The following is an 11,140-nucleotide window of genomic DNA, read 5'->3' as shown; positions in this document are numbered from 1 at the left end:
TCGGAATTGATTTTGAGAAAAAACAATAGAATTGAATTAAATTCTATCTAATCTAATTTAATCATTTTTGTTTCAAACACTGGAATTGAATTCCAAAAGGTTTCAAAACACCCTGTAAGTGAAACTCTAATACGCGACTAATTAATCTTTGTCCTATCGAATTGAAAAAAACCGTGGGAAGAAAAAATAAAGGACCATATCAGAATAGCTTTGTAAATTTGATAATCAAAATCAAAGTTGAAGTTTCGTGTGGATTGTTTGGATCACTATATATAGGTCTTTTTGAGTATAATAAGTGTCCATAAAAATCAATCACTTTCAATAAACAATTAATTAATTATGTACCAAAACAGAAGGATTAGCTACTTAAAATTACAAGGATTCCTTGGAAACTTGCTCTGCTCTATAACAAAAAGTTCATGCATGTTGTCCAAAGGGTATACTAGCAATATATTGGCCTTTTCACAGTACAAAAAGAAAATCCTATCTTTCTGTGAAGGCAAAAGCATAGTGGTCCTATCTTCTAAGGGTGGTGTTCTTGTTCCACCAGAAGCCTCTTCTGTTTGCACCAACACAAGTATTCACTGATGGGCCCATCATCTCCAATAACCCAGCTATGCTCTGCAACTTCATTCAATGTCATCCTTGCTTTTGGATCTGCCACACAACCACACAATTTTAATTGAAATAGGATATTATGTAGTTCTCTTTAAACAGGTTTAAAACCCCACAAAAGGAATTTAACACAAATGATGCATGATCATGTGTACCTTTGCAAAGTAGTCCTTCAATCAAGTTCTTTAATTGTGGGTTAATGTCATCCGGGAGTACTAATGGATTATTGACTATCTGGATGAAGAAAACAATATGCTGAGATTCTATAGTATATGATGAAAACATGAAGCATCAAATATCTAACTATCTACTTTACATTGAATTCTTTTAAAAAAGTTGGATTAGCGCCTATTAATCCACTTCGGTATGTAATGAGAGGGGATTCTCTTCATGCAAAATTCGCTCTATGCTTTTATGTTCTAGTTCCTGATTAACGGCAAACATTTGCCTAAGATAAGAGCATGTGGAATTTTGAAATGAGAGGATCTATTCACGTGGCGAATAATGAAAAATAATTCGTACTTTTTCATATGTATCTGGAAGCGTTTTTCCGAGAAATGGGTATTCACCCATTATCATACAGTACAAAGTAACTCCAACTGCCCATGTGTCTGAAGCTTTACCATGATACGTACCACCTACATTATATCAACAACATAACTGCAATGAGATCATATGCTTCCATAGTGTTAAGTATATTACAAGCTCGAAAAGTAAACTAACCTACACAACATTCTGGTGCAGAGAAAACAGGCGTGCCAGGTGATCGATAAAGTATATCATTATTGTCCTGCATGGTGAAACCAAGTACAAGTTTCAATATTACTTTCTAGGGTATCCAACAACCATGTAATGTCATCAATATATGACTGATTAGTCGTTTTGAGTTCATATGTACTGCCCCCCAGATAGGCATAATTCTTACATTATAACTCCTGATATTTTCGCTAGAAGAAAATTTAAGTATCAAAGTCACCTTTCACACATAATGTAATGTCGAAGACTTGTAAACTTCTCAGCTTTCATATCATTCAACCATCATAATTCTTTAAGCTCAGTAATTTACATTACCTCAAAAGCCTGGCTGACACTGAAATCCCCTATCTTGACTTTACCCTCACGAGTAATCAACAAATTATCGGGTTTGATGTCCAAATGTATTATATTCTGTTTTTCACACACAAAAAAAGGGTAAACAATCATCATACTAACATAGTCTTCCAAAGCAAAGTAGCAAAAAATGTACAAGTAAAAGAGAGGAACAGAGGGGAACAGGGGGGAGTTGAGTCAAAATAAACCAAAAACGATTTGTTGAGAGATCATACATGATCATGAAGATATCTTAATCCCGATACTATATCACGCAAGTATTTCCTAACAGTGTCTTCCACCAAGGCACAACCACGACCTGAACCCTCACAAAACCATTTGCCCTCCACATATTCTAGCACTGCATACGAAAAGAATAGCAATTAAACACACAATGTCAACAAGTTCTTATTTTCAAGCTTAAAGCTCAAATATGAAAGAAAATTTCCGGTAACAAAAGCAAAAGGAAAATAGTCATGAGTACCCATGTAGAAGCAATCTGATTCTGGGTCATCAATCACCTCAATGAGATTGACTATATTAGGATGTTCCACCATTTTCATAATAAGTACCTGAAAATAATGAATATGAACATTTTAACTTACTGCAGGACAGTAAAGAAAAGCTGTAACAATCAAGTCATTGGATGTAACGAACCAGAAATTCACAATCATGGAAAAAACGCACACAAAATTGTGGGAAAAGGGGGGAATTTGTTAATATAAAAGGTAAAGCATTTGCAAAAGAAAAACTATATATTTTCTAAAACTGACTATATGAATGCTTCTTCTGTATAAAAATGTACCTCACGCAGAACGTCAGACATGGCGGTCTCAGAGCCTGCAACTCGAAGCTTCAGCAAATGGGACTTATGAAAGGACTGCAGTTCAAAAAGATTCAACCTCAATAAATGAGAAACTATGCTCTTATCTTGATAATACTATTGTACATATGCACATGGCAGTGAGCCTTTGGTTGTTGCATAAGTTCTTCTATTCTCCTAATAAAAGAGTCTGGAATTTCAGAGTCAAACTAGCTAGTGTAGCTAACTATCTACAACACACTACCCTCTACAATGACCAGTTCCCATTTCCTCCTCAAAGAACCAGCTATATTTGTTACCATGAAATAATCTGCCAGCCCATACCAAAGGGTATCCTTACCTTAATTGCATAATGCTTTCCATCTACAATACTTCGATATAGAACCTGCAATATTTACAATGGAAAGGCTCAGAAAAGCTGTATTGAACTATTGACTGAGAACATAAAAATCAAAATTCCACAAACATCACACTTACCACTTTGCCATAACTACCTGAACCAATCCTGTACTCCCGAACATACTCATTGATCATTTTGTTCCCATCTTCATCCTGAAAGGACAATATAATTAGAATAAAGCAATTGACATAAACTGGCAAAAGAGACATGCAATACAATTGAGAAATCAAATAACTAACCATATTTCAGACGGGTTTGGACAAACACAAATAACATGCAATTCAACTCTATATATAATGGACAGGATATAAAACTGTTACTCTGAAAATCTAAGAAACATAGAACAAACAACAAACAAAACTAAGAAGAAAGAAACTACCATCAATGAAGAAGCCAACAACAACAACAAAGCCGTGCCCCAGTAGGTGGGGTTGGCTATATGGATCAAACAACATCATTTTATCAAGAAAGGAATTACTCAAAAGGGTTACAAAGTTTCAACCTCAGCTTAATGTCAAGACTACCAAAAGTGGTAAAAATAGTATTTTAAAAAAAAAATCTTTATTTGTCATGTGTCACTTCATCAAAGATTGATAAGAATTCTTTTACTTAAAAAGATCAGATAAATTTTGCGTGAACGCATGTTTCAGCATTATTGAACTCAACCATTCACTAGCACACTTAGTCTTGAAGATGCTTGACTATACGTTGAAAGCAACATTACAGAAAAAACTAAAAAGGCAGCTATCCACACAATTATGAATCACCTCTTCACGAACAAGTTTGTTGGTCTCCTTAACAGGTACCCGCCTACAAGCCATGTCCTTCTCTGCTCTCAAGTTCAAAATTTCCTCCGATCGGTTGGCTCGAGGCTGGCTGTCACTTTCATCTCCACTGGTGGTGTTACTAGTAAACTCACCACTATATGAGAAATCATCTGTTTCTCCACGCAACAGTCCCCGTGAGAAAATTTTTTTTACACTTTGCTTAGCCCTTTCATTTTTTCCTTTCTTGATTATCCCAAAACAATTACAGAAACTGATCATTTTGCAAACTACAGCACTCACCAATCTAAATACACAGCACTAATCTGATTCACCTCAAACGGCCAAAGCACATATCCTAATAAGTATGATTTCATCAAACAGTTTAAGGCTAAATCAGATTGCCAGAATTTCATGGATCAGGGCACAAAATAAGATTGTACTCGCTACTTTTAATGATTTAATAAGAAGATAGTACCTGATACGAAAGAAAAAGAAGGGCTTCAAGCCCTGCTTAACACTGTTATTTTAAAGGATGCCATTCAGCTAGATGAAGAAAACAGGAAGAGAAACTAAACCCACTACGTTTCACACCCAACATTGCTTGAACTCCAGTTTATAAGCTCAGCCCAGTCCTCACCAATGCAAAATTCGTTGACCTTTTACCCTGAAAGGAAACAGAGGAAAATCAACAAACTAATAAAAAAAGAGACCCCTCAAAAAGAAAGACATAAGAATAGCCACCCCATCAATAAAATACTCTAAAAACTTATCTGAATATTTGATGGGGGAAAAAAGAGACAAAATCGCATACAGAATATAGAACTTTCAGGAGGGGAAACGACAGTGACAGAACAGAATATTATATTATTATTATTATAATAACAAATAGATACAACAAGGTACCTCTTTGTCCTCGACGAGGACGAAAACGTGCGAGAACCCTTTGCTTGCAACTTCAAAAGACTAAACTTTCGGCAGTTGGTTGGTTTTGGGGGAGCCAAATTTGGGAACCCTAGCTCCAAATTTGATCGAGTAGCTCCAGTAATTCAAGAAGCGAATTGAAGGAAACAATCTCAGCTGCAATTACATTGCAATTGTGAATGGGATGACAAAGCTGAAAGCTTGAGATTCGAGAAGTTGCCGCAATTCGAATGCGGGGAATTTTTTTAAAATATAGATAAAAAAAAAAAAAAACCCTAGATCGAATAAATCATTGTGGGGAGTGAGGGGACGGAAAGTGGGAATAATAAAAAGTTGGGGGTGTAAACGATAAAAAGGAGAGATTTAGTGGGGGGGAATAGAAAATATGTAAAGTTATGGGCTGAGGTTTAGAAAATTAGAAAGAATGGAACAACGGCAACACAGTTTGGCCATTTTACACATTACACCACTTTCGGTTGTTTTCGTTTGTCATCAAACTACCAACATGGCAACATAACTGAAAAACAAAATTAGATTTTTTTTTTATATTTTTTTTACGGTAAAAAACAAAATTAGAACACAACCCTAAATATTATTCAATGTGAAGAAAATAAATAGTCGTCTTTTCTGACCCTGGCGTGTCGCAAGTTGGAAGCTTTTCGTGGTTCAATCAAATATAAAGAAAAGAAGGTTACTTACCAAACATGAATAAGGTGATGCAAGCAATTTTGGTTTGGGTAAGACTTGGCAACATTACTTACAAGTTACAACTAGAAACCTAATACTAGATTTTTTTTTTCTATTTGGTAGATAAATGTTTAATCAGATTACCTATAAAAAATTTCTATTTGCATACCAAAATTAATCATCAAATTAATTATTATATATATAAATGACTGTTTTTTATTGTACACATGATTTCTTGATAATAATATAAGAGAGTTAAAAGGAAACTTCAAATGCTCCTTAAATTTTCCAATTGAGTAAAATTTTTCCTCATACAATTACTTTCAATTAAGGAAGTGAGACTTTGGAAGAGTTATTTATAATCACGTATCTTGCATCATTGAAAGACTTTCTTTCTTTTCCATGCAAGTGGGACTATACTAATCTTCTATTTTTGGCAATTATTTCCTGGCTTACTACAATAATACAATCTTGCAATGCTCTTAGCATGAAGCACTTGCATTAACCAATACTCCATCAATCCAAGATGGTAAAAAATGTCTGTTTAAGTACAAATTGCTTCAACTGCTAAACTCTTTGCCACTCCCTTACAAGGATCTCCAAATGTATCAGTTGATACTCCAACACTACAACTACTTGATCCAATGCAGGCCTGTTAGTTAAAACCTCATTTGAGTTAGTTTAAACAAAACTGAAAAGGGAATACATAAATAAAGCATAGTAGTAACTTAGAGATAAAGTAACACCTTCTGCACAATGGACATGGCCTTATTGCTGCTGCAGCGTCCGTGGTAGTAGTCGCCACAAGTTCCTAAAGGCGTTCCATAGCTTGCGAATTTGATGGAAGAGATGACTTGATCTTGATGAGGACACTTGAGTGACAGCACAGGCCCTACTTTCTTACCTGATTTCGTGTCTGAGTTCCACATTTCTACCGGTGGCAAGTGAGAATCTGATATGTGTGCACACAAGCTAGCTACCTGTTTGGTACCAAAAGAAATCTTTGTCGGATCGCCGCCACTTTCCTCAAACAATACAAGAATGTTGCCATCTGGTTTCAGCCACGAGCGCGGCACATGGTATCTGCAGCAAGAGTAGTGTTTATCAGAAAGTTAGGATTACTTTCAACTCTTCTCATTAACTATATCCAACACTTACAATGTCTGTGATGGTTTTCCACAATTTGTCTGACATTTGGTTGAAGTATAAGGCCCTCTATAATTGCATGAGTCAGAGCAAACGCCATTCGGAGCAGCATTAGTAGGCCAGTAGCGGCCAATGCTCTGTCCATTAACCCAAGCCTCGCCTTTTCCCATTCCGGTGAAGTCAATTGCAACCGGATTACTTCCAGATGGAGCAGCAAAATTCGTCTAATCCAACATGTGCTATATTAGCTAGTAGCAAGTATAGAGGTAGAAAACTAAGCAGTGTGAAGAAACAAAATGTTACCTTGTACCAAATGAATGGTTGGTTCTTAGGCAAGGTAGATTGCGAGTTCCACTGTCCGGAACTTCCACTAGATAGACCTAAATCTTCACCTTTGAGGCCAACCTGATAAGTCCACTTCTGAGAAGAGAGATCAACAGTGTTGCCATTCTTCAAACCTTTCAATATAACTGGACCAGTGATTCCGGCTCCCCATATGTCGAAAAAAGATCCATAGTTCTGATGTGTAAAAGGTTCAAATTAGCTGATCAAGCCTAATGATTTATGGTGAAGCCTAAAAGCATAACACTTAATTGCATGCTATAGACTAAATCATAATTTGCCTGCTGTAAATGTTATATTATCGCATAAAATGAACCTGAAGTCCGACAGTCAAACTAAGAAGATCAATTGTGTTCTTCCCAGCCACAAGAGTGATGGGGATGTCCACATCGAGTGCCCGCTTGTTACCATTTCCTTGGCTGCTCCCTGAAATGTTTTGAACAATATCTTATATAATCATGATTAAATTATTCTAAGAAAAACTTAGTTGAAAGAATGAATTCTCCAAATGCTTTGCAGACTTAAATAGATAGAGAGGAAGAAAATGCATAGATGCAGGGTTATCCTTATCCAGAAATATCATCAATTGTCATTGCTTAAATTTTAGTTACCTGCGAGCTTCCCATTGATGAAAGCATGAAGTGCATGGCCAAGCGACTCAACATGAAGGACAGCTTGAGAACCAGCATCATCTTGAAGATCAACACTTTAAAAGCACAAGAAAAAATGTTGTCAGCAAGGAGCACAAAAATTTTCAGTAAGAGGAAAGATCTTTCAACCATGGAGGCCTATACCTTAGTGAGTACCACAAGTAATCACTTCTATCAGCTGTTGTATTTATTTGCTCAACTAATCCAATTTTAGCGAATGAATCTGCCTTCGAAATACCAACCGGTTCGCTAATCCAGCTCCATCCTGAAGTAGATGCTTCTAAAGAAGTGTCTGCTTTTGAGGATTCAGTTGTGAAGCTTGAAATCATAGATGCAGAATTAATCTGTCAAACAAGATGTTATTTTCTTACATGCTACGCAACACTTTGACATCATGAACCATCCATCACTGAAGCCACATAAACATGAGAGTGAGTGTAGTTGATGAGACAAACCTTTGCAGTATTGAGCACTACATTCTTGCAGTCTGGTAAGATGCTCACAGACCAGGCTGGCAACTGATATGAGTTGCCATTGAACTTTACTGTTGCATCGGAATTATCATTATCGTTGGCAAGGAACGCAGCACATTTATCTCCTGTTTTATAAACTGCAACCTATAAATTAAAAGGAACTCATTATGTAGAGATTATTCTTTTGTAGAACATACAAAAGGCCTTATGCAAATCCAGTTATACCTCTAGTTTTGGACCAGGAGATGAAATTGTTGGATCAGTAGCTATCAATGCTTCTTCACAAAGCTTTATGGCCTTATGCAGATCTTTAAGGTGGCCCCACTTAGGCTGCCTAATAATTCCTGCAGCATAATCATAGATATTAAAAATCACAGACATGCACACAGAACATTGCTTAGTGTAATTATTGTACATGGAATTCAGTTCATATATCTGCTTGAGAGCATACCATACTCATCAATTGGTGCATCATAATCATAACTTGTGGCAATGAAAGGTCCACCACTTGTGCGGTCAAAGTTGGTTCCTCCATGATACTGTTTTCAAATCATGCAATGAAAAAAGTTGCAGAGTTATTATTAGTTATGGTTAATGAAAAAACAAAGCATTGATAAGATTGCTTTACCATATAATAATTCTGAAATGTTCCACCTCTCTGGAAAAAGCGAGCTACAGCGAATGCGATATCTTCCACAGGTCTACGAGGAGTAGCACCACCAAATAAAAGAAACCTGCAATTCCAAAATATTGATAGAAATATATATATGACACTGAAATAACTAATTGTTTCATATAGAAAATGATGCTAACCATCCAGTCCAATTCTCAGTCCACATTTTTGGTTTTTTGTTAGAGTTTGGTGTGAATTGATCACAGTAAAATCCGTTGCATGTATTGATCTGCAAGCATATAGATTCGAAATCAAGTGAGATCAATGTAGACAGATAATCTTGTAAAACATAAAGCACAAACACTTAAGACATTCGAAAGGAGCGAACTTACAATCGGATCAGGAGCATCTGCTTGCTGGCACATGACCCAGGGAACACCAGTATCAAGGGATGTAGCCATTGATGCTGCCCAGTTGATGTATGATTTACCTGCTGCGCCATAAGGCCCATCAATGTTTCCATACTCATTCTCAATCTGGCATTAGAAAGTAAGCATATTCTTAATAACAAATATACACATTGCTGTAAAGAAAGTAACATTACATTAAAACCTGGTACCTGAGATAAAATAATAGGTCCTCCTTGTGAAGCATAGAGCTTTTCTTGCTTCATCATATCCACAATCTTGGCCGTGAATCGCTTCATTTCTGCCTTGAATGGTTCATTGTCTGTTCGGAATTTAATTCCCGGAATAAAGTGCAGCCAAAGAGGGAAACCACTGTTGAGAAGTTAAGGTCAGGTATCAGAAATTGAAAGCCTAAGGAGAAGAGAAAGAACACATAGAGAAAACTTTACCCATAATTCCATTCAGCACAGACATATGGACCAATCCGAAGATGCACGTATAGACCGGCAGCGGCTACTGCCTTAACAAACCTCACCAAATCGTTCCTGCCCTCAAAATTATACTGCCAAGAACAACAACATTCATTGGAACATTTGGTGTCACCAATTATTGTCTTTCTGTGCCAAATTCATGCCATCATCATTATTATTATTATTGAAAACATGTTAAGGATGCCATAGAGAAGTGAAAGAGTGTTCAGCACTTCACACTTTTATCTATCATGTTTTAGTTTATATCAACTTGACTATGAAATAAACAAAGCAAAAAGAAAGGATAGTAGCAATTCAGCTGATAGTAGCATGTGGATTTATTCCTATTTCAACTTCTAATACAAGATAAAAGCTTCCATTATTTAAATTCAAATATGTCACACTGCATTGCAGATAAAAATAAAAAATAATAAAAAAAGAAGCATATGAATAAGGGAATGAGAAAAATGGTAAAGTTAAGAAAACAGAACAGAACAGAAGAGAAGAACCAAACCTGGCCTCTAACTGGCTCATGTTGATTCCAGAAAACATATGTCTCAATAACATCCAATCCTCCATCTTTGGATTTCTGAATAAGGTCTGGCCACATCTGGAACCAAAATTAAAAACATTAAAAAACTAGAAAGTAACAAAGAAACATTGAGAAAGAGAGGGGCACCTCTGGAGTACTTCGAGGGTAATGAATAGAACCAGATATCAACACACGGCGTTTTCCATCGATGAGCAATGCTCTGTGATCATAGTCCACCGTTGCACACAACAATGTGGTGGCACAAATGCCCATAACCCAAACCAAAACCAAAACTATCTGGTTCCTCCTCATGGCGCCTCTTGTTAGAACAAAACACAATCTTGCTTTGGCTTTCAATCTGTTACATGCATGTGAAAATGCTGTCGCTTTGTGAAAGAGAGGAGGGAAGGGAATCAAACAGATCCAAATGCATGTACTTAATTAACAACACTTATATTAAACTGTTTATGTTACTAATTTAAAAGGTTTTGGTTCTGTCGGTGATACTGATTAGCCTAACAAGAAAACAAAGAAGGAAGAAGACAAACACTTAGCTTAGCTTAATTTTTCTGACACATTTATGAGCTCATTTTTCTCACACACACATGTTCAAAGAAAATGGGGTATGACACATGGATTGAGAGTGAGATAGGCAATCATTGACGGGATTTGGAACACAATAATGTGAACCCAGCAAAAAGAAACAACAGGGCTATAAAGCTAGTGAAGCTGAGAAAAGAGAACGCTTTAGGTACAAGACAGGTGTAACACTATAATAACATGTTCCAACAGATAATGTAATGTTTCATCATATAACACTTCCACTGTAACATGATTTTTTGAAGAGTCAATAATTATGCATAAATAAAAGATAGAAACTTTGATACAGTTGTGAAGTTAATAGCTAAAAATTATTAAATGATATCATTTAATAATCATCTTCATATGAATAAAAATATAATTGGAATTGATTTGTTAAATGGGTAAGTGGCAAAAGTGGAAATGTATGTGATAGAAAGTCAGCCAACTACTTTGATGGTGTGGGTACTAAATGCTGCTGCATCAGTTCACCGGCATTGCCTTCTCTCCCAACATTGTAATCTTTTTCAAACTCAATTGCTCCCTTCCATGGATAATTTATTGATTATTATTTATGAATTTAATTTTGATACATTGTGCGTGTAAAGTAATTATATATATATATA

The 11,140-nt window shown here is 36.0% G+C and overlaps 2 protein-coding genes across 4 annotated transcripts; both read right to left on the bottom strand.

Moving 5' to 3' along the window:
• Positions 1-296: 296 nt before the first annotated feature.
• LOC107613453 (serine/threonine-protein kinase GRIK1) lies at positions 297-5,128 on the bottom strand. 3 transcript variants are annotated; one of them, XM_021108617.2, is made up of 14 exons: positions 4,598-5,049; positions 4,170-4,358; positions 3,995-4,049; positions 3,695-3,864; positions 3,005-3,079; positions 2,868-2,912; positions 2,510-2,584; positions 2,189-2,276; positions 1,941-2,065; positions 1,687-1,782; positions 1,339-1,405; positions 1,138-1,253; positions 771-849; positions 297-657 (listed from the first exon to the last, which is right to left on the bottom strand). In XM_021108617.2, exons 4-14 carry the CDS (start codon positions 3,746-3,748, stop codon positions 524-526), a joined length of 954 nt encoding a protein of 317 aa, XP_020964276.1. In that variant the 5' UTR covers positions 3,749-3,864; positions 3,995-4,049; positions 4,170-4,358; positions 4,598-5,049; the 3' UTR covers positions 297-523. The 3 variants fall into 3 exon arrangements, with proteins under 3 accessions (XP_020964276.1, XP_016170943.1, XP_016170942.1); XM_016315457.3 differs by having other exon boundaries at positions 3,695-4,049; positions 4,598-5,128; XM_016315456.3 differs by having other exon boundaries at positions 3,695-4,358; positions 4,598-5,103.
• A 429-nt stretch (positions 5,129-5,557) lies between these two features.
• On the bottom strand, positions 5,558-10,753 carry LOC107613003 (beta-galactosidase 8). Its single transcript, XM_016314818.3, has 17 exons — positions 10,083-10,753; positions 9,918-10,013; positions 9,383-9,495; positions 9,146-9,305; positions 8,919-9,062; positions 8,727-8,815; positions 8,542-8,647; positions 8,365-8,452; positions 8,139-8,257; positions 7,896-8,057; positions 7,585-7,784; positions 7,402-7,496; positions 7,107-7,216; positions 6,752-6,967; positions 6,461-6,672; positions 6,049-6,385; positions 5,558-5,954 (listed from the first exon to the last, which is right to left on the bottom strand). The coding sequence occupies exons 1-17, from the start codon at positions 10,245-10,247 to the stop codon at positions 5,847-5,849; spliced, it is 2,520 nt and encodes an 839-aa protein (XP_016170304.1). The 5' UTR covers positions 10,248-10,753; the 3' UTR covers positions 5,558-5,846.
• Between the last annotated feature and the right edge of the window lie 387 nt (positions 10,754-11,140).

The sequence above is a fragment of the Arachis ipaensis genome, chromosome B8 (genome assembly GCF_059453495.1).
Source record: "Arachis ipaensis isolate K30076 ecotype BB chromosome B8, ASM5945349v1, whole genome shotgun sequence".
In the NCBI taxonomy this organism is placed as follows: Eukaryota; Viridiplantae; Streptophyta; class Magnoliopsida; order Fabales; family Fabaceae; genus Arachis; species Arachis ipaensis.
Note: the sequence above shows the minus strand (reverse complement) of the source record. Positions and strands in the feature narration are given on the sequence as shown.

Bases quoted from the DNA above. Each gene is read 5' to 3' on its own strand.
- LOC107613453 (XM_016315457.3), bottom strand. From the start codon at position 3,973: ATGATCAGTTTCTGTAATTGTTTTGGGATAATCAAGAAAGGAAAAAAT. The intron at 2,066-2,188 runs GTACTCATGACT...TTTCGTATGCAG, and splicing joins ATCAGATTGCTTCTACATGG to TGCTAGAATATGTGGAGGGC. The intron at 1,406-1,686 runs GTAATGTAAATT...TTCACCATGCAG, and splicing joins GTGTCAGCCAGGCTTTTGAG to GACAATAATGATATACTTTA.
- LOC107613003 (XM_016314818.3), bottom strand. From the start codon at position 10,247: ATGAGGAGGAACCAGATAGTTTTGGTTTTGGTTTGGGTTATGGGCATT. The intron at 8,058-8,138 runs GTATAACTGGAT...TTTAATTTATAG, and splicing joins CTCCTGGTCCAAAACTAGAG to GTTGCAGTTTATAAAACAGG. The intron at 6,673-6,751 runs GTAACATTTTGT...ATGTTGGATTAG, and splicing joins AACCATTCATTTGGTACAAG to ACGAATTTTGCTGCTCCATC.